Below are 27,231 nucleotides of genomic sequence, written 5' to 3'. Positions count from 1 at the left end.
TGACCCATATGTTTCATATTGTCTAACATTTCTCATGTAGTCTCCCTCTAGCCTCCCTCTTGTCTCAGCCCAAGTTCAACTAAAGTTCAACTAAAGTTCAACTTAAGATACTCTTTTGTTATTCTTTTGCTTATGTTTCTCCTGAAGGGGGTTTAATACCTGATGTATTTCTGTCAGACAAAGACAAGACTGTTGAAAGCAGCAATATTTTCATCTGGGATATCATGTTGTGTTGTTGTATCTGTGTTGTTGGTAGGCTAAATATAAGAGCAAAGGTAGCACAAATATGTCTGATATTTTCACTGTCTGTCTCTCACTCTGTCTGTCTGTCAGTATCTCTCTCTCTCTCTCTCTCACTCTCTCTCTCTCACACACACACACACACACACACACATACACTCTCTCTCACACAAACTCTCTTTCTCTCTCTCTCTCTCTCTTCCTACACTTCATAGCACATATTTTATTTATAAATTGAAGTAAAAGATATTTCCTCTATGATGATTTCCTCTAATGTTGTTTACTAATATGTTACATTATCTTGGTGAACCCATGCCTATACTTGGCATGCTGACATGCTGACTGCAGGAATGTTTACCAGATGCCAAGATTAAGTACTCACTAATACAGTCCCCCCCCCCCTAAACTGTCAGTGAAATATACTTTTGAGTGAAATAAAGGTTTTTGCATAGACGTCTTGTTGCACATCAATAGTGCTTTTCCTCTTTAAGCAACCTATAATCCAAAAATTGGCACAGTCATATACAGGCCTTATTCTGATGCCACAACCCACCTGCTTGCTCCACGCTCCTCCCAAAATGTGGAACCATTGCACGGGTCAGGGTATATAAATTACAGAGAACAAGGCTCCTCAACCCAGAGGGACCTTTTTAGGGATAGCAGCCTTTTATTCGTGGAGTCAAAACGTAGGACAGAGCCTACAAAGATGGGCCTGGGTGTAAGTGACTTGTTTATTTCCTTTATTTACATGTTGATTTGTTGCTAAAAGGCACAATTTTGCACTGTACTACAATTTTGCATGTTATACTTTGAGGTTATTTATTTTCCTTTGAGGATTGGCACTATACATCTTATCATCTTTGCTGTGTTTGACACAGAAAGGTAATGACAAGTACAAGCTGGCAGCCACCTCTGAAGAAGGAGGAAAGAAGGAGAAGAAGAAGAGAAAGGAAAAAGATATGGAGGAACTAAAAAAAGAGGTTGACCTGGTAAGTTGCTGAATCCTAAAACATAAAACATGTATTCTTCCTCTTAGTCTTAGGATAACACTTGGTGTGTTCCAATCCCTAAACATTGATAACCACATTGTGGCAACCTATCCCAGAGGAACCGGGGCAGAAAGGTATGTGGTTTAAATGGCAGGGTCCTATTTCAAGCACCGAAAAACTAGGCATATCTCATAGACAAAGCACACATCAGATATACACACATGCAGTAGGCGGGGATAAATTATGGCGTTGAAAACATTACACACACACACACACAGACAAAATAGTAGCAGGTCCTCACCGGACACAAACAAATAATGGCATAATATGGTAATTATGATATTATTTATGAATACCAATACTAACAGTGCCACTGCCAAAGCATGAGTCGACATAGTTGCAGTGTCATCATTCACATCAGTACCACACGCACAGCCTCCAGGATATATGGAACCAAACACCATCCCAAAGATGATGGAATGACAATCTGTCACGGTTGCCCAAGCCTTCCCACAGGCCTTGGAAATGGCACAGGCTGCGGAATGGTGGAAAGAAGACAGAAACCAATCCGACAAAGTCCCTGAGGTTTTGGCAGGACCAACAGGAGCAGTCTCTCCCAGCACCATCGTTGGCCTGGCAACTGGCATGACCTCATTGCACTTTGGAGAGCAGGAGGTCAGCACGGTCCAATCAGGAGCAACTTCTACCTGAGACAATCATTTCTAAATAAGACACCACTTCTGACACCAATGTGGCCAGCTTGCCCAGAGAGAACTCACAGCTGGATACACAGAGATCTAGTTAAATGTCAGGGTCCTGTGAATCCCATGCATGTTACTCACAATCTTGAGAGTGGCATGTATTGGCTTCTGAACCATTACAGAAACACTGAAACCTGATGGACATCTTTTGCTGACATAGCACACACAAGACTGGTAGACAGACACACAAACATGTAGGGCTCGTCAAGGCATTAACAAAATCAGACAAGGGTGATTAACGAGCACTAATATTAGCAATGGGCACAGCAGGTGATCATAATCGAATGAATCCAGAATGATAACACCCCAAAATAGAACATCCAATGCATTATAAGGGGAACTGTAAACATGAGATAAAGTCGAGAGTTAAATCTATCACTCTTCTCCCCCACAGGACGACCACAAACTGACCTTAGATGAGCTTCACCGCAAATATGGAACAGACCTGACCAGGGTGAGTGAGAAAATATGGTTTGAGGGAAAAACTGCTGCCAAGTCTGGGGGATATTCTCACAATCTGCTCAGTGGTAATCAGTGCAACTGTAACCAATTTATGTCAAAATGCTCAGCATGCACCAACGTGTCCTGAAATGCACCTCAAGTGCTTTCATTGACTGAAGCCTTCACTGTTCGAAACTCCAAATTCATTGCAACAGGTTAATATTATGCATCCATTCATAGCTGGGAACATCCACAACTTTAATAAGATGACACGTGTGCATACTGTACATTCCCCGGAGAAAGGCTAAGTTAAATGTTAGAAGTTGATTAAAACAGTCTGTTGAGTCAGTAGAATTAGAAATAATTATATAATTCAATAAATCGCTCCATCTCTTCAATCTCCTTATTATGCAGTGTTGTGTATCACATTCTATATTTTATGGTATTATCTCAAATAGTATATTGCATTGTACAACATGCATGTATTTTTGGTGTATACCATCTGTTGCTATTCAAGGTGATTTAATCATAATTTTTAGATGGGAACTTGTTATTGTGGGTCAAATGTGTTCTCTGAGCTGTGTGAATACTGTGTGTACCTTCATGTTATCAGGGTCTGTCCTCCTCTCGTGTAAAAGAGATTCTCGCTCGTGACGGTCCCAATGCTCTGACCCCACCGCCCACCACCCCAGAGTGGGTGAAGTTCTGCAGGCAGCTCTTTGGTGGGTTCTCCACTCTGCTGTGGATTGGAGCCATCCTCTGCTTCCTGGCCTACAGTATTCAGGCTGCCTCAGAAGAAGAACCAGCTAATGATAATGTATGGACCTTTACCGACAGAAATAACTGAACAATTGCCATCGCAATTACATTAAAATGTTCTCCGTTTTGGCTTCTCCCATAGCTGTACTTGGGTGTTGTGCTGTCTGCTGTCGTCATCATCACTGGCTGTTTCTCCTACTATCAAGAGGCCAAGAGTTCAAAGATTATGGAGTCCTTTAAGAACCTGGTTCCCCAGGTACTATAGACATTGCTTTTAGACAAATTCTCGCTCATTCCATGCATACACCTCAACTGTCTGTGATGTTTATTTGTGGTCCACTGAACACAGCAAGCCCTGGTTATCCGTGAAGGAGAGAAAAAGAGCATCGATGCTGTGGAGGTGGTGGCTGGAGATCTGGTGGAGGTGAAAGGTGGAGACAGAATCCCTGCTGACCTGCGTATCATCTCTGCTCACGGCTGCAAGGTGATTTTTGAGTTGATCAAATCTCATTTATGCACTCAGTATTATTTTTTGTAGCTCACTCTCTCCTCTGCCTGGTCAGGTGGACAACTCCTCACTCACAGGAGAATCTGAGCCTCAAACACGTACCCCTGACTTCTCCAATGATAACCCTCTGGAAACTAGGAACATTGCTTTCTTCTCCACCAACTGTGTTGAAGGTACACACATATTATACCCCATGCACAGCGTTAACCTTGCATTACTTAAACGTGAAAGCCACCTGAAAGTGTGCCGTTTAATTCCATTTGGCCATTTTGTATTATACCTGACTTTTTTCCCCAGGCACTGCCAGAGGAATTGTGATCAACACAGGTGACCGCACTGTCATGGGTCGGATTGCAACTCTTGCCTCCAGTCTGGAAGGAGGGAAAACTCCTATTGCCATTGAGATCGAGCATTTCATCCACATCATCACCGGCGTGGCCGTTTTCCTGGGAGTCTCCTTTTTCATCCTCTCTCTCATCCTCGGATATGGCTGGCTGGAGGCCGTCATCTTCCTCATTGGTATCATTGTCGCTAACGTGCCAGAGGGACTACTGGCTACTGTCACTGTGAGTATATCACTGTCACAAAACCGGATGTGACATTGGACAGCCTTGTTTGCTTCAGGGTTCTATTTCAGAGACTATTTCAGTGTTCACTAGTTACTTAAAATGTCTCAGAGTGTATCAAGTAAACCGTTGAAACCTTTACATGAAAACATCATGATCTGGACCGTAACCTGCAATGTTCTTTAGGATGATTTGATCTCTTGAGCTGTTTAATGTCATTCAGGTGTGTTTGACCCTGACTGCCAAGCGCATGGCCAAGAAGAACTGCCTGGTGAAGAACCTGGAAGCTGTGGAGACTCTGGGCTCTACCTCCACCATCTGCTCTGACAAGACCGGAACCCTGACCCAGAACCGCATGACAGTGGCCCACATGTGGTTCGACCACCAGATCCATGAAGCTGACACCACCGAAAACCAGTCGGGAACCTCTTTTGACCGCTCCTCAGCCACCTGGAACTCCCTGGCACGTGTGGCTGGTCTGTGTAACCGCGCTGTCTTCCTGGCTGACCAGAAGAATGTCCCTATCCTCAAGGTGTGCAGAACCACTATTTACATAACATTTGCTGTTTTCAACATGTCAATACTTGTCCAGATGATCCCACTGATGTGGTTATGGTTAATTGGCAGACACCTTTGCCCAAAGCGATAGATAGATTACAGCAATAAAGCGTAACTCTCGCCAAACTCGGGTACATTCACAAAAATACCCTAGGTTGCATATAACAAGATGTTTTTTAAATCAGTGTCAGCAATAACGTGGGTTGCCATCGTAGGCCATTTTTTTTTCAACTTGCCGATGGACATTTTCCCATCAAAAACACTATTTAGACCATGGTTCGAATTCTGTGGGCCATGAAAGTCATTAAGTAATTTCATCTTATCATCTATAGCGAGACACAGCTGGAGATGCCTCTGAGTCTGCCCTGCTGAAGTGCATTGAGCTGTGCTGTGGCTCAGTGACAGAGATGCGTGAGAAGTATCACAAGATCGTTGAGATCCCTTTCAACTCCACCAACAAATACCAGGTAAGAATCCCAAAGTTCTCCTCTTAAAACAAAAAAGATCTCTCTGCATTTGTGTTAAGTTACCGCTATACAGTAGCTGGCTAAATGCTAAATGCTGCTGGCTAACCGCTAACTTTTTTTCCGAAAAGCTTTCCATCCACAAAAACACTACCCCAGGAGAGACAAAGCACCTGTTGGTGATGAAGGGAGCCCCAGAGAGGATCCTGGATCGCTGCGCATCCATCATGATCCAAGGCAAAGAACAGGCCCTGGATGATGAGATGAAGGAAGCCTTCCAAAGTGCCTATGTTGAACTGGGAGGTCTAGGAGAAAGAGTGCTGGGTAAGGACTACGGAGTCACTTGAGCTTAGAAAAATCTTTCCAAACAATTTTTGGAAATGGAACATTTGAAAAACATGACATTACTTTTTCCATGATAATTTGTTGTCAGGTTTCTGCCATTATAATATGCCTGATGACCAATTCCCTGAGGGTTTTAAGTTCGATGCTGAGGAGGTGAACTTCCCTACTGAGAAGCTGTGTTTTGTCGGCCTCATGTCCATGATTGACCCTCCTCGTGCTGCTGTACCTGATGCTGTGGGCAAATGCAGGAGTGCTGGCATCAAGGTAGAGTGATATGTTTACCAAATTTGCCCAATGCTTATTATACATGCCCTCTTGAATGCTTGTAATTAAGTAGTTTGGGTGTTTTTGTTTTTCCATTGTAGGTTATCATGGTGACTGGTGACCATCCTATTACTGCCAAGGCCATTGCCAAGGGTGTGGGTATCATCTCTGAAGGAAATGAGACTGTGGAGGACATTGCCACTCGCTTGAACATCCCTGTTGAAGAGGTCAACCCAAGGTATGGTTACTCTTTGATTATGAATCAAGATATTTCTTTCTTGCTTTTAGCCTATAGCAACATTCAGAATAATTGTTATTCTTCAACCTTAATCCCATTGAAAGTGTCCGACTCTTCATTCTTCCTATATTCACAGAGATGCCAAGGCGTGTGTCGTCCATGGTAATGAACTGAAGGAAATTTCAGCTGAGCAGCTGGATGACATCCTGAAGCACCACACTGAGATTGTCTTTGCCAGAACCTCCCCCCAGCAGAAACTCATCATTGTAGAGGGCTGCCAGCGACAGGTAATGCGGACTTCATCTTTAATAAATTCTTAAGTAGGGTTCCGACCAAAGATTTCCCATGAGACGTTCTAAAACCTTGCAACTGCAACTTAACATATTGAATGTTCCGCGATGGCTTGCAACTACGTGCAACATTTGTCACGTCGGGAATCTTTGAAGTGAATTGGGCTTTACTGATGACATATAGGTTTCCCTTACGGAATTGGCCGATGTGGAGATCCATGCTGTTTTTTTTTTGCTCTACAGGGTGCCATTGTGGCTGTGACAGGTGATGGTGTCAACGACTCCCCTGCTCTGAAGAAGGCTGACATTGGTGTTGCTATGGGTATCGCTGGATCTGATGTCTCTAAGCAGGCTGCTGACATGATCCTTCTAGATGATAACTTTGCCTCCATCGTTACGGGAGTTGAAGAAGGTACATTATAATCCTGAAGGTCTATGCAAATGATCACCATGCTGGGATCTTTCTGACCAATGGGTTTGTTGTTTTCTTCAGGTCGTCTGATCTTTGACAACTTGAAGAAGTCCATCGCCTACACTCTGACCAGTAACATCCCAGAGATTTCACCTTTTCTCCTCTTCATCCTTGCCAACATCCCACTGCCCCTGGGCACAGTCACCATCCTCTGTATTGACCTGGGCACTGACATGGTAGAGATATTTATTTCCTTTCACATAGAGTCACAGCATGTCAATAGAACAATGTTTGAGTTCTTTTGTCACTTTTGGGAGATTGGCTAGCAGCACACCTCAATAGCCCTTTTTCCATTAAAAAGTTAATTCGCTTAAAAAACGATGCGCATCAAAAGTTAGTGCGACAAATGTGATGGAAAATGGCTTATATCGCTGTAACCTCGGTTTTGTCGTGATAAGTTAATTCGCTCGCCAGAGGTGGTTTAAGGAGAGTTAAATCGATATAAATGTGATGGAAAAGGTTTGTAGCGATATAAGTTACTGTGACGCCTGCTCAGAATGTTCACAAAGTCGGCGCAAAAAATTGAGTTCTGTCTCGTGCATACAAAGACGTTTACCTCACAATGGTGTACCACTTGCTACCTTTGATTAATTCGCTAGAAGTGTTCCATTCGCTAGTAGTGTTGATGGAAAACCATCTAGCGCAGTAGAAATATGCGCATTAACAAGGCTCTGATGACATCATTTTAAATCGCTAGAATTGTTCTTTTGAATGGAAAACCATCTTGGCGCTTCTTATATCGCTAAAACATAATTCGCTTTAAGAGTTAATGCGCTTGAAAATCTGATGGAAAAAGGACTAATGAGCTATGCTAAACTAAGCTACGGTGGATTACTGTACACACGGAGATGACAAGGGTACAGTATATGGTGAATAATAATAATTTAATATTTCCCCAAATATATAGATAGATAGATAGATAGATAGATTTACTTTATTCATCCCCAAGGGGAAATTACAGATGCTGGTGTGTTCCATTCACAAAGTCAATGCTTGTCCACATGACGTATCTTTTGGTTGCATCTCTTATCTTTTTACTAAATTTTATTGTCTTGCATGCAAACCTATAAACGTATAGGCTTGAATAACAGGGAGCTACACCAGGTTTGTAAATGAAGCGCTCCGTTCGCGTTGTGTCTACTGCAACAATTAACTTCCACTGTAATTAATTGAAGTAGCTACACCAGACGTGATAGCGGCACGTAAGTTCGGAAAAAATAGACCAGCCCTCTAAAATGGATTGTACAGGGGGCGCTGTGGCGCAAAAGTCTAGAGCGCTCATACCACATATGGGTCCGAGTGCCCACGGGGACCCAGATTCGAGTCTGGCCTGCGGTCATTTCCCGATCCCACCCCATCTCTCTCTCCCACTTACTTCCTGTCTCACTCTTCACTGTCCTATACAAATAAAAGCAAAAAAGCCCCCCCAAAATATATACTTAAAATGGATTTTACACGTTGCAAATGGAACACTTCATTGGTGCCTGGTGTAGCATCCCTGTAAGAGTGAAAGAGGGACTCTGGTCTGATTTATTAAACGCTGATGCTTAAGGGTTTGATGACTAAGATTATATTTCAGGTTCCTGCTATCTCCCTGGCTTACGAAAAAGCTGAAAGCGACATCATGAAGAGACAGCCAAGAAATGCAAAGACAGACAAGCTGGTGAATGAGAGACTTATCAGTATTGCCTATGGGCAGATCGGTAAGATCAAAGCCTACTACAGCACTTCACTATCGCCTATCGAAACACCATCCTCTATCAAAAATTTTAAAAAAGTGCACTCTACTAAATCAAATATTTGTCTTCTACTCTAAGGTATGATGCAGGCCACAGCAGGATTTTTCACCTACTTTGTAATCCTGGCTGAAAATGGATTCCTGCCCACAGATCTGATAGGTCTTCGTGTTAACTGGGATGACAAAGCCAACAATGAAGTTGTAGACAGTTATGGTCAGCAGTGGGTAAGCCTTTCAGTGGTCTGTAATGTAACTAGAGGAAAATAAAGTGTACTGAATTAAAGAGAAGCATTTTGAAAACGGCAAGATACAGTCATTTAACTGTTTCGGATCTCTCATATCCGGCTTCCTCTTGCAGACTTATGAACGAAGAAAAATAGTGGAGTTTACATGTCACACAGCGTTCTTCACCAGCATTGTGATTGTGCAGTGGGCTGACCTTATCATCTGCAAAACCAGAAGGAACTCCATCCTTCAGCAAGGAATGACGTAAGTCAATCAAACAGAAGAGGACTTGAATTCGAGTCTGTGTATATTTTCGAAAAGCTTATGTCCCTTTATGGGGCTCTCAGTGCCGGTTCAGACATCCATGGGGCCCTAGGCAAACTCCTGCTAAGGGGCCCTTCTACCAGAACCCTGAGGGTCAAAACTTAACCATTTTATATTTTGTCTGACACCTCAGTGCTCCCAATACAATCATCCCAGCCCAATGGAAGTAACCAAATACAGTTTTCCCCCCCATAAAGGACCTTCAGAGCTATAAATGCCCAGTTTTATGGTCTGGTTGTTTGCTGTTAATGCTTGCTGTAGCCTACATTTCCCCTTTCAAAAAAATAACTGCAGTTTTTTCGAAAGTAGAGTTCAGTTCAGCCCAGTATTTTCATGTCCAAAGTACTGCATTCCTGTAGTAAATTACAGTACTATGCAGTTTTTTGTGACCCTGCATAGCTGTAAATAGTTCCTCCAACCTGTTTTGATAGCCTACTAAGAAGTCTGCAGTTTGACACTTGACGTAATTAAGTTATTTTTGTTGTAAGGGTCTGGTTGGGCTTGTAGCCTACTGACTGAGGCTGACTGTTCTTCACTTGTATGTCTGTAGTAGGCTACTTGCCAAAGACTACTGAACTGGCTCCCCTGATTCCCTTCCCCTTTTTTTTCAAACATAGACTATGTAAAACAATAAGTTTAATACTTCATATAGGTCTAATTTACGATATGCATCTTTGCCCATGCAGTACAGCGAATCAAAGTGAATAGGCCTACAGTACATTAGGCTATTTTCCATTTTGCATACATTCAGTTGTAGGCTATCTGAACCAACTAATTCTTGACTGAAATATTGTAAAACCATTTACTTATTTTAAAATATATGGGAAGAGTGAAATTACTAGTTTCGACGGGTTCTCGCATGTTTCCGCTGAAAAACAGTTTCATCCCGAGCTGCACGTTATCATGAGTGCATATAAAGATTGTTTTTTTTTGTTGTTGTTGTTTTTTTAATGTAGACAGGCGCCTGCATTCAAAAACGGAACATGCAATGATATTTCACAACTTTTCTAAGTAGGCATACCGTGACTGGGAAACGTTGGCTAGCAAGCAAGACAGATCAGGGGATTCACTTCCCTGTTCAGTTGGCCTATAGGCTTGCATGTTAAACCATGGAACAACCACAAGTTTTCCGCTGTTTGTTCCGTTTTTCATGCCCTGAATGGTCATTAGTTTTCATGTTCATGTTCATCTTAATGTAGCCTATGAAGCACTGTCGTTGTACCTATATAGGCCTACCTGTCTGTCAATAGGTTCACTCAAGGGAAGACAGGGGAAGGGGCCTTCATTTACTTGTGGGGCCCTACGCAACTTGCATAGTGTGCGTATAGGGAGAACCGGTCCTGGGGGCTTTAACTACAAACAGTGAACATTTTGGACAATTGTATTTGCACCGGTTTTTGTTTGTTAAAAGAACACACCAACATTTTGGGGAAGTAGCTTATTCATCATCTCCTCCAGAGTTAGATAGGATGATACATACCCTTCTCATCTTTGTGCGTGCAGTAACTCAGTCTGACTCAGTCCACCGTTACCGCACCAACTAGCCTACAGCTTCCAAAAGTGTCAAAGGAACTCCAACATTTTCCTATTTACGTCGTGACTTACTTGTACTGGTTCAAGAACGAATTAGCTAATTTCCCAAAATGTTGGCATGTTGCTTTAATTCCATTCCCATCCTCTTGTCCACAGAAATAAAATCCTCATCTTCGGCCTGCTTGAGGAGACAGCCCTGGCTGCTTTCCTTTCCTATTGCCCTGGCATGGACGTCGCCCTCAGAATGTACCCAATGAAGTGAGTTCACTGAACGCGTTCTTCACATCAACTTTTTTGTTATTCATGAATAGGTAACATTAGCCTCGTGAACCAGACTCTTGACTTTGTTACACTTTGTGCAAAGAGTCTAGTCACTTGTCAATGGCAGCTGTCTTTTTCCTAGTAGGTGGACACTTGTGTGAAATCATTAGAGTTCCTTTAAACCAATTACTAACAATCAGTGTGTTTTTGTACGCCACACATCTTTTTAGGGGCAAGCAAGCTAGCATCAAATATTTCGTAAATGGGCTCTGCTAGCATCATTGATTCCAAAGGGCAAGACAGCAACGGTTATGAATAAATATGTATAAGTAACTGACAAACTGACTAATAAAACTATATTACCAACCTAATTTGCTTCCAATACCCTAGTTTAGAGGATGAGTTTAGCTCGTAGCTAACACTTGCAATCATTTCAAATCAAGGTTTCGTCTCCGCCTTGGTGGACACACACACACCAGTCTAGCCCAGCCAATAATATAAAGTCTATTATGTATGTTACTGCCCCTCCTTGAATTACATCCACTCTATAGGCATATGTCTGACAGCACCTAACGAGTGATAACGCTAAGATTAATGAAATATTGCTAACTTTGGAGGACAAACACAGAAGAAACTTGTACAGCCACCAACAGACAGAGAGGTCCTAATCCTTGCTTTCTCACGCTCCACCGCATGTTAGTGGGTGTTTGAGGGCCATTGCAGGGGCCTATGCTGAATAAACAAAGCTCTGTTATAGGCCTATAATAAAAGTATAATGATTGGTGTTATGACATAATTGCCATTAAGAAATAACAAGATCTTTCACTTCCTCTTTTTGCATGTCCTGTTTGGTCCTGTTTGCATGGTGCAATGTATAAATATTTGAGTTTTGGTATTTTGGAAACATGTGCCATAGTTATCTAGTGTAAAAAGGGAATGCTGGGATATCTGTCTGTTCCTGCCTGAGTAGGCCTAGCAAATGTGGCTGTTCAGTTTGTTTGAGCTAATAAATACACCACACATAGCCTCATGATTTGATCCTGATGTTTAACTACTTTGCATGGCAGACTAGGAGCTACAGAGGCTACAATGGAATATGGAAAGTAGCAGAGTGACGTTGGCAGAGTTTATTTTCCTGCCATCTGGGCCGACATGTGATGGTCACCTAAATCCCACATACACACAGATAGCTCTCACAGCAACCTTATTTTGTGCCATTTATTCATGTTTGGTCAAAGAAGAATGAGCCCTTTTTATTCCCCAGGTTTAGGCAGCTCCAACGGTTTCCATTCCATCTAGGCGGCCTGCTTTTCCCATGCCAGTGTGATGTAATCGCTCTCAGCCACGCCCTCTGTTCGCTGGTTGGTTGGTGGCTCTCGGTTGGGTTATCTACAAGAGAAATCCGTTGAAATCTGTGCAAGTCTAATACGGAAGTGAAATTAAATTGAGCAGAAGTACAAATACGGGCGGAGACAGACAACTGTAAGGTAGCGAAATCAGATTGGTAGACAGAGGAACACTGTGGCATGCCGTCGGTAGAGTATGTGCCGCTTGCCTCCATCTCTTTAAATTTAACTTGTCATGAATATTAAGAAAAGACATGACATATTATTAAATATGATGGATGAAGTATAACTGAATAAATTAAAAAGATTTTAGACCAACAGTCGGGGTATTTGTTGACAACCCGCCAGCGGACCCCCTGAGAACCAATGAGCAAAACGCCAGTGGACCGCCAACTCTGCCCCCAGTGGGCTGACAGTGGTCTGCCTCTGCCAGCCTATAGCTACTGGAGATCTGCTTACCCACTCAAGTGATTTTACTGAACATGTCACATCAACTTAATGTCAACTCTTCATTATTCATGAATATATAACTTCAACTGATCCTGAATGAAAAAAAAAAAACATAGTGCCCAGGAGGTGTGTTGTGACTGCAGATGTAAAATGAGTATTTAGCTCTCTGGGGCTAATGAAGAACCTTGTGCAGCAGCAACATGTGTAGTGTGTTCATCCCAAACATGAACACTGTGTTTACATTCCTGTTCAGCCTTTTCATGGTGAAAAGATCAAGCTGAATGTGTGATGAAATGGCAATGTATATGCCTTCTATTGTTAAATGGCAATGTATATGCCTTCTGCAGGCCAATATTATGTCAATAGTACTATGGATTGTCAAGCTAATTTGAACAGAATGCAACACCTATATGCAGAATATTATTGTGTAGTCATATGAAATGTCTAAGGTTTTCTCATTTCCTATGTGTTTAGGCCTTCCTGGTGGTTCTGTGCCTTTCCTTATTCCCTACTCATTTTCCTCTATGATGAGGGCAGAAGATTTCTCCTGCGGAAATACCCAGGAGGTAAGACATTCTCAGTGTCCACTTCCAACTGTGGAAATATTCCACCTCAGTTGTTTAGATATATTTGAAATCAATTGAAAAGTCAAATTCAGTTGATTGAAATTATATAGATTTAAAACACAAATTTTGTATGGTAAATTGGACTTCATGTTTTATTGTTCTGTTTTGTAACTTTTAACTTTTCTTCTGACCTCCAGGCTGGGTGGAACAGGAAACCTACTATTAGTGTGCAAGTCACATCACCATAACATACTCACATGTATGCCTGTTTAATGCAGATGTTGAGATGCCTTTGCATATAAGCTAAGTTAAAACTTAAATTGAAATAAAATATCCAACTGAATCTACTGTGTCATTTTCTCACCTGATTTTCCCACACTAAAGTCAGCAAGACTGTATTCAGTAATTGTTTTGGAAATGCTTTTAAATGTTATGTGTAAAGGCCGTTTGAAATGGGCCATCTTATTGCTCTTTGTTGTCAAGCAGTGGTGATGGCTTTGAAACAGTACTTTCTTGTTTTGACACCCACACCCTCGCGGGAAAAAAACTCTGGGGTGTTAAAGGTCATTTGCATGTAAATTTACCCAGAGATGGCATTGACCCGTTGCTTTTTTCATGCATTAGGCTACCATGTTGACTATCGCCTTCTTGCCTGTCCGGTCTCTTGCCAGTGAGTCGCTGATTCAGTGTGACAGACTATTTCATAAGTGGGATCTTCATAAAAGAATGCTAACGCTGTTACTTCTGCATCACTTCTTCATTCATCCCCTATCCCCCATCCCCCACCAACATCGCCATACAGACACACACACACAAACGCACGCATACCTCAAGGACTGGCAAGCGGCATGCAGACATGCACAGACACAATTTATATACGCCCACAGAGTTAAATATTTAAAATCTGGCTTAGGTATTGTTTCCCTATGTGGACACACTTTAATATGGAACGTTATTGCCCCATAGTCTTTGACATTCATTAACTCTGAGGTTTCTGTGGTAGATAGAGGACAGGGAAGTTGACAAACCGGTTCTCACAGTGGATCTCTTGAGGCTGCACCGTGGAAGGTCTATTCAAGTCTAATTTATTTGAATGGGAATTAACGGAAACATGTCTAGCAGCAAACATAATAGTTCTTTCAAATCTTTTTGGGGTCAAATCTTTACATTTACACTTGACTTTAAGCAATTGTGTACCCAATATTGTCTAAACATACACACATTGCATTTAGTTTAGGTGTGACAAAAAAATAACTAATATACTCCACTTTAATTTTAAGTGCAATCATTAAACATCCTCTGCTAACGCACCATTCAGAAATCGTCTAATGACCTTAAAGGACAAATGAAGGTTGAATGAATCACTATCAACAGTGAGAAAGGTCTGAGGCCAAACCCCTCTTCTCTGTGCTCCTCCCAACATCCGCCCATATACACAGGTGCAAAGACGGGGGTATATAAGCCAGTGGGCACTTGGCTCGGCAGGGTGACACAACAGGACGTGCCTGGGGATACTGCCCTTTCTTATCTTTGATCTTTGGAGCCCAGATACAACCGCAGCCCGCAAAAATGGGCTTGGGTGTAAGTGAATTATTTGGCCGCGTTTTTTTCTCCACACATAATTGGTGGTCTGAACCTGATTTCGCAGTACACGGACATTTTGTTGGTATATCGTTCTCTTTTTTATGATTAGAACTACATAATCACTTTGCTGTGTTTGATACAGAAAGGAAATGACAAATACAAGCTGGCCGCAACCTCTGAAGATGGAAAAAAAGGGAAAAAGGGGAATATGGATGACCTGAAGAAAGAAGTAGATCTGGTAAGTCCCTCTATCACATCCTTGCATTAAACTTCTGTTATAGTCACTTAGAATGTGCTCAACCTTGATAAACATATTTTGTTACGAGCAGGGCTGGGATAGTAACCGTATTACAGCAGTCATGTGACGCCTACCGCGGGTCTGAGCTCGGCACCGTGATCACCGTTAAAAAAAAGAAAAGGGGAAAAAAAGAAAATCAGTGAAGCATTGGCCTGCTCATGAGTGCACAGTCAATGTGTTATGTCGTGATGTGTTATGTGCGGTAGTCTATCATCGAAGGACGTCTATTCTTCAAGTTTTTCGAAACAAAACTTAAAACTTTACATTGCGAAAGTAGGCCTTGGGGAGAAGCGGAACACGTTTGTATTCTCTATTCTCTCGTTCAAACTCTTACACAAAGACGATAGACTTGAAAGCTGTGAAATTTGGCCAGAAAGGAGTCACTGGCCTACATGTTTAGCATACTCCATGAAAGTTGAAACATAATTTCAAAATATTTTCTAGTTTATTACGAATTTAACTTAACAGTGACATAGCCTACTACCGGTACCTTTGTTACAACCTGCTGGCGCAGGAAAGTGCGGCAGCCCCGTTGTAACAGTAGCATAAACGTCATGAATGTAACAGTGCTAAAATCGTCATAGCTTGTTGATAAACTGCTTATTTATTCCATGTCTGAAACATTTGGCCCAGTGATAGGCCTATTTGAAGATGATGTGGCTATAATACATTTAATTGGGTGTGATCGCGGTACAAAATTCATAATGTATAACCTGCAATCAAAAGTGTTTTGCACGGGAGTTAAAGAGGTCCTATCGCGGACATTTCTTGATTTTCAAACGCAGTACGAAGAAAATCCATACCACCCCAGCCATAGAAGAGAGAAACCTAGGCTATCGAAAAAGAAAGTAAATAGCCTTCCGTAGCCTAGGCCTTATCTCTGACTGAAGACTGTCAGAAAATTTCTGCAGTTGTGTGGAATGTCTACTCTGGCTGTTGGCATATGTTGTCAAACCAGGCTGAATAACTTGTTAGTGCTCTATTAGCATACAATTCAAGAATATTATCTTACTTTACAGTGCGTCTCATTCTTTATTGTGTTACTGAAGCAAAACTGAACTCTTATTGTAAACTGATACAAATGTGTTGGACAGTAGTCAATAACACAAGCTAGAACAGGGGACATGAGAAACAGTCTGCATGAGTCGATAGTGTTGGTATTTGTGGGTGTGTCAAGTTATTGCGGTTTGTCTGGTTATGTTGCTGATCAGCTCATGAACGACCACAGCATGAGGAAAGACTAAAGCATGTGTCAGTATTCAATGGTAGTTAACCCATCATGAGTATGGAAAGAGGTGGTTCTTGGACGCCAGACACCACTGTTGATCCTTCTGAAGGTGTCATGGGCCTAATTCAACAAAATACTGATGAAGAAAGTTGCCTGCTCGATAAACCTAGTGGAATGCTCTCGAATAGGCTATATTTTTCCCACAAAGGTTACTTTGTTGGTGATTTTGTTTTTTGATGGTAAATAGGCTTGGTTGTTTTTTTGGCAGCTGTGGGAAAATCCCCTGCCTATAGCGCTAGGAATGTAACACCTCTCATGTGCATGTATGAAATACCACTCCTCTCCCCCCACAGGATGACCACAAACTGACCTTGGATGAGCTTCACCGCAAATATGGAACAGACCTGACCAGGGTGAGTTTGTGCAAATTTGGTTTGAGGGAAGGGGGAAAAAAATGCTTTCAAGGCCAGTGGATATATCTCACAGTCAAACTCACAACGACTCAGTTGTATCAGTGGAACTGCTACACTGTGTTCTTGTTAACATCTCTGCAAGGAACAAAGTATCCTAAGGCACACCTTGGCTGTGACTTACTTTTATCAAGTTAAATCATTTTAATTAGGAAGCTGAAGTTTGAACTTTGGACTAAGATAGTCAGTGTTGAGTATGACCACAAGAAGTTCATGTTTTGCATATTGATTCATAGGTGGAAAATGTATACTACATCAGACAATTATCTTGCGTATGTATTCTCAGAAAAGGGATAACAATAATGTTATAAACAAAGACTGTCTATTGCCAAAGAAACAGCTTGTGAGTGCTATAGTAGACTCCAGAGTTTCACTATTATCTTTAATTCTGCCTCCCCCACATTCTTAAAAAGCAGTGTTTAATATGTTTTGGTACATTGTTTTGGTATAAATTGGTATTCTGGAACTTTTATTGGCGTCTATTATATTAACTTGTAGAACAACCATTTGTTATTTAAGTAAAAGTAATCACTTATTGGCTGCTTTCCTTATTGACACTGAGATTGTTCAATGACTTGTGTGTGAATGCTGTTGTATCTTTATGTTACCAGGGTTTGACCTCCTCTCGTGCAAAAGAGGTCCTTGCTCGTGACGGTCCCAATTCTCTGACCCCACCGCCCACCACCCCAGAATGGGTGAAGTTCTGCAGGCAGCTCTTTGGTGGGTTCTCCACTCTGCTGTGGATTGGAGCCGTCCTCTGCTTCCTGGCCTACGGTATTCAGGCTGCCTCAGAAGATGAACCACAAAATGACAATGTAAGGATTTTGACTTGCATAAAAATACTGTAATATCAAATTCTTAATGTCAATGACAGATTATTAAGACCACTGTCTTAAATGTTCAATGGTCAATTTTCCACATTCTCCCCACAGCTGTACTTGGGTGTTGTGCTGTCAGCTGTCGTCATCATCACTGGCTGTTTCTCCTACTATCAAGAAGCCAAGAGTTCAAAGATTATGGAATCATTTAAGAACCTGGTCCCTCAGGTACATAAAAATAGCTCTTTTTTTGCTAGCTTATTATTATGTGTACAACCTTTGACCGCCTGTGATATTAACGTGTTGCACACTGAACACAGCAAGCCCTGGTTATCCGTGACGGAGAGAAAAATAGCATCGATGCTGTAGAGGTGGTGGCTGGAGATCTGGTGGAGGTGAAAGGTGGAGACAGAATTCCTGCTGACCTGCGTATCATCTCTGCTCATGGCTGCAAGGTGATTTTTGAGTTGACTAAATCTCATTTATGCACTCAGTATTATTATTATTTTTTAGAATACAGACTCTATGGTATTCTCTCCTGTGCTCACGCTTTCTCTTCTGTCTGGTCAGGTGGACAACTCCTCCCTCACAGGAGAATCTGAGCCTCAGTCGCGTACCCCTGACTTCTCCAATGACAACCCTCTGGAAACCAGGAACATTGCTTTCTTCTCCACCAACTGTGTTGAAGGTATACACAAGTGCACTTTTCAGGAAAATGATAAATGAATGTGTAAAAATAAATCAGATAGATGTTGTTGATCTTGCATTTCTTTAGATAAAAAAATCATATGCACCTCTGATCCCTCCATTTTGATTGATATCAAACTTGTGTTTTCCTAGGTACTGCTAGAGGAATTGTGATCAACACTGGTGACCGTACTGTCATGGGTCGTATTGCCACTCTTGCCTCAAGTCTGGATGGAGGGCAAACCCCGATTGCCAGAGAGATCGAGCATTTCATCCACATCATCACTGGCGTGGCTGTCTTCTTGGGAGTCTCCTTCTTCATCCTCTCTCTCGTTCTCGGATATGGCGCACTCGAGGCCGTCATCTTCCTCATCGGTATCATTGTCGCTAATGTGCCAGAAGGACTGCTGGCTACTGTCACTGTGAGTATATCAGCGTCTGTGTTGGGACAGGGGTGTGTGTGTGTGTGTGTGTGGGGGGGGGGGCGGGGTAAGACATGACATTACACAGACATAGCTTCAGACTACCTCAGTCACACAATTCTTTTAACACTAAGATATATTCTTCAAGTTCCTCTTGAGGTGTTGTCTAGTACCCTGAACGTTTGTATTTTAGAAGTATAAAAAGGAAACAAATATAGGATAAAACATCAAATAAAATAGATGTAGCAACCAAACCAGCTAGCGCCACACCAGTTCTCTTGTAATACTACTATGTACCATATGTACTGTAGCACTGTTCAATGGAAGGGTGACAGATAGCTGCGTCCGACAGATAGCTACTCCTTTGCCCCTTGTGATCCCTATGTGAAACATCAAGGTCTGGATAGTAACCTGCAATGTTCTTTAGGATGGTTTGATCTCATGACCTGTTTAATGTCATTCAGGTGTGTCTGACCCTGACTGCCAAGCGTATGGCCAAGAAGAACTGCCTGGTGAAGAACCTGGAAGCTGTGGAGACTCTGGGCTCTACCTCCACCATCTGCTCTGACAAGACCGGAACTCTGACCCAGAACCGGATGACGGTGGCCCACATGTGGTTCGACAACCAGATCCATGAAGCCGATACCACTGAGAACCAGACTGGAACCGCTTTTGACCGCTCCTCAGCAACCTGGAACTCCCTGGCACGCGTGGCTGGTCTGTGCAACCGTGCTGTCTTCCTGGCTGACCAGCAGAATGTCCCTATCCTCAAGGTGTGTGAGCAGTATTTCTACTTGTACATTTTGCTGTTTGGGGTGTAAGAATAGAAGACGATCCCATGCATTACACCTTGAAGAGGACTGTTCAATGTACGTTTTGGATGCGATCATTAATTTCTAAGCATCGTAGGAATTAAGTGTGGTCATAAAATACTTCACTGTGGAAAATAACAAAAGACGTTTTAATTGTTTTGGTCTTCTATGCAGTAATTAAATCCTATAAGGAGCTCAACCTATTTTACTCTCTAAAACAAAAAAAGTTGTTATACATTGATAGGCTATATTTGATTTGAAGAAGTAATTTTCTCAGACAAGACATAGCCCCTGGTCTGGATTTTATTGAATTGCACATACAATGTAAAAACGCTATTTAGTCCATGGCTGAACGTGGTTCATGTCATGAAAGCAGTCCACAGACCAAAACCTAAAGTCGTTCTAATTGCCTCTCACAGAAAGACACAGCTGGAGATGCCTCTGAGTCTGCCCTGCTGAAGTGCATTGAGCTGTGCTGTGGCTCAGTGACAGAGATGCGTGAAAAGTACCAGAAGGTTGCCGAGATTCCCTTCAACTCCACCAACAAATACCAGGTACGCTACTATATGTCAATTCTCCCAAATGAAACAAAAAATAACTGGTCAGCACTACCTTTAAGTCACCTCAACAATTGTCTATATGCTAACCACTAATTGCTAACTGCTTTCTTTAAAAGGTATCCATCCACAAAAACACTACCCCTGGAGAGTCAAAGCACCTGTTGGTGATGAAGGGAGCCCCAGAGAGGATCCTGGACCGCTGCTCATCCATCTTGCTTCAGGGCAAAGAACAGGACCTGGATGATGAGATGAAGGATGCCTTCCAGAACTCCTACGTTGAACTTGGAGGTCTAGGGGAAAGAGTGCTGGGTAAGGAGACACTTGAACTTAGATAAAGGGCTGTTTCAAGCTACACAGACGTGAACGCATGGGGCTATGTCAGTAGACACCATTTGCAAATTTACGATAATGATGTAGCAAAATGTTTTGTGATGTCATGGCATTCCCACAGTCGTGCATTGTCCACATAGTAGACTGTAAGGGAGCTCTTAAATACATGTGGAAGCTTTGTGTTTCAAACTGCGTCGGCATAGCTTGAGTAGACTATGAAACAGCCCTAACTGTGTAAAGAAAAAAATCCCAAAATCCCAAAATGAAAAACATGTGACATGCAAACATGACTTTACACAACCATTTGTGGTCAGGTTTCTGCCATTGCCACCTGCCTGATGACCAGTTCCCTGACGGTTTCAAGTTCGATACTGAGGAGGTGAACTTCCCTACTGAGAAGCTGTGTTTCGTCGGCCTCATGTCCATGATTGATCCTCCTCGTGCTGCTGTACCTGATGCTGTGGGCAAATGCAGGAGTGCTGGCATCAAGGTAGAGTGATATGTTTACCAAATTTGCCCAATGCTTATTATACACGCCCTCTTAAATGCTCATAACTAAGTAGTTTGGGTGGTTTTGTTATTCCATTGTAGGTTATCATGGTGACTGGTGACCATCCTATCACTGCCAAGGCCATTGCCAAGGGTGTGGGTATCATCTCTGAAGGAAATGAGACTGTGGAGGACATTGCCACTCGCTTGAACATCCCTGTTGAAGAGGTCAACCCAAGGTATGGTCACTCTTTGATTATGAACTAAGATATTTGTAAGGTATTTGATTGGTAACTCAAATACGAATGAAAAGTTCAACATCAGTGCTCTTTATATATCCTCAGAGATGCCAAGGCTTGTGTCGTCCATGGTAATGAACTGAAGGACATGGAGCCTGAATTTTTGGATGACATCCTGAAGTACCACACTGAGATTGTCTTTGCCAGAACTTCCCCACAGCAGAAACTCATCATTGTTGAGGGCTGCCAGCGACAGGTAATGCAAAATAAAAATTTAACGTCTTTCAACCAACTTGACAATAATTAGAGATGGCATAATAGTCTCCATATATGGCATCTTATTTTGTTGTTGTTGCTATTTTCCCTTACGGACACGTTTTACATTTTGCTCTTTTGCTCTACAGGGCGCCATTGTGGCTGTGACAGGTGATGGTGTCAACGACTCTCCTGCTCTGAAGAAGGCTGATATTGGTGTTGCTATGGGTATCGCCGGATCTGATGTCTCTAAGCAGGCTGCTGACATGATCCTTCTGGATGATAACTTTGCCTCCATCGTTACAGGAGTTGAAGAAGGTATGTTGTACTCCTTTAAGTCAAATACAAATATTTCAGTGCTGCGCTTGGATTTTTCTGACCACTGGGTTTGTTGTTTTCTTCAGGTCGCCTGATCTTCGACAACTTGAAGAAGTCCATCGCCTACACTCTGACCAGTAACATCCCTGAGATTTCACCTTTCCTCCTCTTCATCCTCGCCAACATCCCACTGCCTCTGGGCACAGTCACCATCCTCTGTATTGACCTCGGCACTGACATGGTAGAGATATTTATTTGACTCCACACTGGTCAGACGCTGTTGTTGTTCAAGCTTTGTTTGTCATTGTAAAGCTGGCATCAGTATACTGTGAGTCTTGGACAAGAGACTCTTATTTAGTTGCAAATAACATTTCTCCATATGATATGCCTTACAACTTCCTTGGCAATCGAGACATTTGGCTGAAAACGTAATGTGTGTGTGTGTGTGCGTGCGGGCGCAAGCTTGCAGGAGTGTGTGCGTGTGTGCGCGCGTATGCAAGCTTGCATGCATGTGTGTGAGAGTGAATGTGAGTGTGTGTGTGTGTGTGGGGGGGGGGGGGGGGGGGGGGGTTGAGGGGGGCACAGTCTGGTCACTGAACACTGTTGGTTGAGGTTTTAATTGTCTGTTCTATATTTCAGGTTCCTGCTATCTCCCTGGCTTACGAAAAAGCTGAAAGTGACATCATGAAGAGACAACCCAGAAACCCTCAGACAGACAAGCTGGTGAATGAAAGGCTTATCAGTATAGCCTATGGGCAGATTGGTAAGATCACACTGCAGCCCCACACTACTGACAGACAACACGGTCAAAAAAGCACTGAAGAATAATCCAACCATAGACGCATGTGCATTTTTCTAAATTAAATGTTTGTCTTCTATTTCAAGGTATGATGCAGGCCACAGCAGGATTCTTCACCTACTTTGTAATCCTGGCTGAAAATGGATTCCTGCCATCACATCTCATAGGTATACGACAGAGATGGGATGACAAATCAAACAATGAAGTTGAGGACAGTTATGGCCAGCAGTGGGTAAGTGTTCCAGTGGCCCGTAATGTAACTAGAGAGAAATAATGTGTATTGAATTAAGCAGAGGCTTATTGAAAAGCGGAAGATGCAGTATTTAACTCTTTCCGATCTCTCATTTCTGGCTTCCTCTTGCAGACATACGAACAAAGAAAAATAGTGGAGTTTACATGCCATACGGCATTCTTCGCCAGCATTGTGATTGTGCAGTGGGCGGATCTTATCATCTGCAAAACGAGAAGAAACTCCATCCTTCAGCAAGGAATGACGTAAGTTGATCGAAAAAGACTCGTGTAGGTGTGGTGGGTAGGCTATATACCATGCAGTAGCCTGAAAAGTTGTGGGTTCAATTCCCGACTTCCAGCAAGGCACTTAGTTACCCGAGTTACGATGGGAAGAATGGCCCTTGTAATATACTTGACATATGTAGGTCACTTTGAATAAAAGTGTCGGTTGAATGAATACCTGACCTGACCTGAACCTGACCTCAGTGATAGCAGAGTAACCATGTTGGACATTCAGTACTTGTATGTTTACCCCATTTCATTTCCATCTTCCACAGAAATAAAATCCTCATCTTCGGCCTGTTTGAGGAGACAGCCCTGGCTGCTTTCCTGTCATACTGCCCAGGCATGGATGTTGCCCTCAGAATGTTCCCCCTCAAGTAAGTTCATTGAACATATTCTTCAGTCACATCTACTATTAGTAATTCAGCAAGATTCAACAGTAACACACCCTGAATGAAACATCATTATCGTGCAGATAAAGAGGATATTTTGACAGCAAATGCACAATGAGGATTTAGCTGTTCGGGGCTAATGGATATCCTTGAACAGCAACATTTGTAGTATGTTCACAGTGCCGGTATCAGACCTCCATGGGGCCCTAAGCAAAATCCTTCTAAGGGGCTCTCCTACCTGAACTCTGAGGGCCAAAATGTAATCTTTTTTACAGCCACGCCTGACACCTCAGTGCTCCCAATACAATCATCCCATCCCATTTCGGTTGTCTACGGAAGTTACCAAATATCGTGTTTAGCCCCATGAAGGACTAGGAGAAAGAAAAATAATCTGTAAATGCCATAAATGCTCAGTTCTAGGGGTCTGGACTGCTTGCTTTTGATGCTTGCTGTACGGTTGTGCTAGTAACCCACTGGCTGAGGCTGGCTGTTCCTCACCTGTGTCTTTAGTAGGCTTCTTGCCAAAGACAGGCTACTGGACTGGCTTCCCCCTTATTCCCTTCAATATTATGTCAAGCGTAGACATATTTTAAACAATCATTTGAATACTTCATACAGGCCTAATTTACTATGTGCATATAGTGTCCAGTATGCAGCACAGCAAATCAAAGTTAATACATTCATTGGGCTACTTTCCATTTTCCAAATCTTCAGTTGTATCTAAACTAACTAAAGCTTGATTGAAACCATTTACTTGTTTTAAAAATGTATGGGAGGAGTGAAATCACTGATTTGGGTCCTCACATGTCCTTGCTGGCATTAAAAAAAAAAAAAAACACAGACGCAGTTATGCAGTTATATTGCACAACTTTTGCAAATTAGCCTACTCTGGCTGGGAAAAGGGTGACAAGCCAAGGGGTTCACTGCCCTGTTGGATAGGCTAGGCCAGCAGCACACAGTGGAGAGATGCAAATAAACAGATTAACGTAACGGTGCCAAAGGCCACTCAAATTATTTGTTGACATCAAACCAACAAACAAACAACAAAGTTCCTCAGACTGCTGTTCCTGCTGTTTATTCTCGTATTGTTTCTTCTTACGCTTGTCATGCCCTGAAGGGTAATACCTGTCACTATAACTGTGTCGCTAGCTTGACTCAAGGGGCAAGAAGGGAGGGGGCCTTCATTTACTTGTGGGGCCCTACACAACTTGCGTAGTGTGCGTATAGGGAGAACCGGCCCTCCATGTTCAACCCTTCCATGATGTACAATTGATGATATTTTCATGGTAATGAGATCAAACTAAGAGTGTGATAAAATGGTTCTATCTCTGGTTTCATTTCACACAAAATATTTTTAATATCCATATTATGTCAGAATGTCACTCTGCCTCCCAGCTAATCTAGAATGCAAGACCTAAACAGAGAACATTAATGTATAGTTATATGAAATGTCTAAGGTTTTCTCTTTACCTATGTGTTTAGACCTTGCTGGTGGTTCTGTGCCTTCCCCTATTCCCTTCTCATCTTCCTTTATGATGAGGGCAGAAGATATCTCCTGCGGAGAAACCCAGGAGGTAAGATATTCTCTCCATGTCAAACTCAATTGTGTAAACATTTCACCTCATCGCTGAAATTATTCTGAATCGATTTGAAACTTTATCAGACTGTACTTAAATTTAGGTAGAATTGAAATGCATGCAAATTGAATATGGTAAATTGGATTCAGATTGTAGATTCTATGTTGGATTTTTGTTTTGTGATTAGTAATTAGATTTTTTTTCTTTGTCTGTCAGGCTGGGTGGAAATGGAAACATACTATTAGTGTGCACACCAGTGCACACCACCTTACACACTCACGTGCATCATTTGTATCCTACGTGATGCAGATGCATTTTCTATTCCCAATAAGTGTAAGATGTTGAGATGACGTTGCTTATAACTTAAAATAAAATATCACTCCAACTGAATTCTATGTGTCTGACATTTTTCATACAAGTGTTGTCACTTTATGTCAGAATCAAAAAACGCTTTTCATGATGGAGGAAATATTGTTGGATCATCATGATCTCTGAACATATTTAGGCATAATAAAACCAAAGATCTTAGATTGGAGCACTCTAAAAATCTTTAGTAATACTATCTCCCATGGTCACACTATGGCTTTCAAGAAAAAAGGAGATAGTGCAACATCCCTCACTCCTCAAGAGACAAGATAGTGTTCCTCTTAATCTTATTTGAATAATGTGGTTACATTTTTCCCGCAGAACATCTAGCATTTTCTGTATTTGACATTAATCACTGACCTACTCAAGAGTCCTTGAGTGAATCTGTCACAAACAAACGTCGTTTCGTTTGAAGCATTCAAATACAAACTTAATTAAATGGCGTCCCTTTCTTCTGCTATCTCAGGATATTTACATTTCATTAATGTACTGTCCACTTTCCTAAGACAATTTATGTGCATGTAAAAGCAAACAAATAATAGTTTTAATGAGATGATTAGGTCTACCTGGAGTGAAAGAAAAGTAACAACTAAAAATACAAAAATCTGTATGTATCATTGAATAAACAAAAGTGTTTAAAAAAAAAAAAAAAAAAAGTTATATTGAATGCCCATGGTATTTGACCATCAGTCCAAACTTACATGTTTTTGTGTTCGTGGCCCTAGGCGTTGTAGCATGGCTGTCCAGCAGGGGGCACTGCACTGGTTCTGAGTGCCTTCATTCACACAGAGAGGGTTGGAACATGACAGTTTCCATGGAAACACATTTATAGGATCGAGGCAGCAGCATGTAAATAAAATTCAAGATATTTTTAGCTCTCACTTTGAAGACAAACTTCAGCACATACATGCACATATGTGCTCGTGCACGGAAACAGACACGCGCACGCCAGTTGTGCAGTGGTCAGTGTTCGGTTTTAGCCACAGGTCTTCTTGCATATCCATCTAGCAACTTGCATTACAAAATTAGACAAAAAAAACAGCATGTTACAGGAAGCCACTGTCTGTCAGTGACTGTATGGCTGCCATTTAAGAGATGCAAGAGGGTAGACGCACAGACAGTTCCAAAGACGCTGCACTGACACACGGCTATCATAGTTCATGATGGTTGTTATCATAATTCGGGGACATTACATCACATTATTTCATAGAGCCCAGCATCTCTATCAGAGTATCTACAACTGCTGTCAACAACCTTATCTCTCATGATGTGCATAACTCAAGAAATTTATTCCAGAGCCTTTTTGTCAATACATTAACATCTCTGCTCGGTTCTAGGCTACACATAATGTGATGCAATATCAATTGATGACAACTGAAAAGGATTTAAAGCAACAACAAATAAAGCTCATGTGGGAATAACCAGTTGCAGGCTTCCTACGTAGTGTCAAGGTAGGCCTTTAAGGACATAGCATGCAACCAAAGTTAATAGGCAACACACAGCTGTAAATCTGGTTTAATAGTAGCAATGAGTGACCCGTTGAAATAGGCTGCTTGGAAAAGACATCAACCAATTATTTGTATCATCTCAATTAAGTCAAAGAATTAGACAGCTCAGAATATGTTTGCCTAATGATGTGTATTCTCCAACTGGGTAGGCCAAGGGAAATCTTCCATAATAAAATCTGAATTTAAGGCCAGGACCAGTTGCTTTCCAACCGATTAAACTGAATTAGA

At 42.0% G+C, this 27,231-nt stretch overlaps 2 protein-coding genes across 2 annotated transcripts; both read left to right on the top strand.

Moving 5' to 3' along the window:
- The first annotated feature begins 946 nt into the window (after positions 1-946).
- On the top strand, positions 947-13,670 carry LOC134061737 (sodium/potassium-transporting ATPase subunit alpha-1). Its single transcript, XM_062517493.1, has 22 exons — positions 947-958; positions 1,119-1,229; positions 2,385-2,444; positions 3,045-3,248; positions 3,333-3,446; positions 3,540-3,674; positions 3,754-3,871; positions 3,996-4,264; positions 4,488-4,796; positions 5,155-5,289; positions 5,418-5,610; positions 5,720-5,895; positions 5,997-6,133; positions 6,270-6,420; positions 6,667-6,835; positions 6,917-7,071; positions 8,475-8,598; positions 8,713-8,858; positions 8,992-9,122; positions 10,872-10,973; positions 13,247-13,338; positions 13,536-13,670. Exons 1-22 carry the CDS (start codon positions 947-949, stop codon positions 13,562-13,564), a joined length of 3,072 nt encoding a protein of 1,023 aa, XP_062373477.1. The 3' UTR covers positions 13,565-13,670.
- A 1,130-nt stretch (positions 13,671-14,800) lies between these two features.
- Positions 14,801-25,519, top strand: LOC134061747 (sodium/potassium-transporting ATPase subunit alpha-1-like). The gene is made up of 22 exons (XM_062517507.1): positions 14,801-14,919; positions 15,065-15,160; positions 16,802-16,861; positions 17,530-17,733; positions 17,851-17,964; positions 18,057-18,191; positions 18,307-18,424; positions 18,577-18,845; positions 19,310-19,618; positions 20,077-20,211; positions 20,334-20,526; positions 20,862-21,037; positions 21,139-21,275; positions 21,381-21,531; positions 21,680-21,848; positions 21,935-22,089; positions 22,488-22,611; positions 22,734-22,879; positions 23,012-23,142; positions 23,436-23,537; positions 25,035-25,126; positions 25,346-25,519. Exons 1-22 carry the CDS (start codon positions 14,908-14,910, stop codon positions 25,372-25,374), a joined length of 3,057 nt encoding a protein of 1,018 aa, XP_062373491.1. The 5' UTR covers positions 14,801-14,907; the 3' UTR covers positions 25,375-25,519.
- The last annotated feature ends 1,712 nt before the right edge of the window (positions 25,520-27,231 follow it).

Source organism: Sardina pilchardus, chromosome 17 (assembly GCF_963854185.1).
Source record: "Sardina pilchardus chromosome 17, fSarPil1.1, whole genome shotgun sequence".
Lineage (NCBI taxonomy): Eukaryota > Metazoa > Chordata > Actinopteri > Clupeiformes > Clupeidae > Sardina > Sardina pilchardus.
This window is presented reverse-complemented; position numbering and strand designations above follow the sequence as displayed.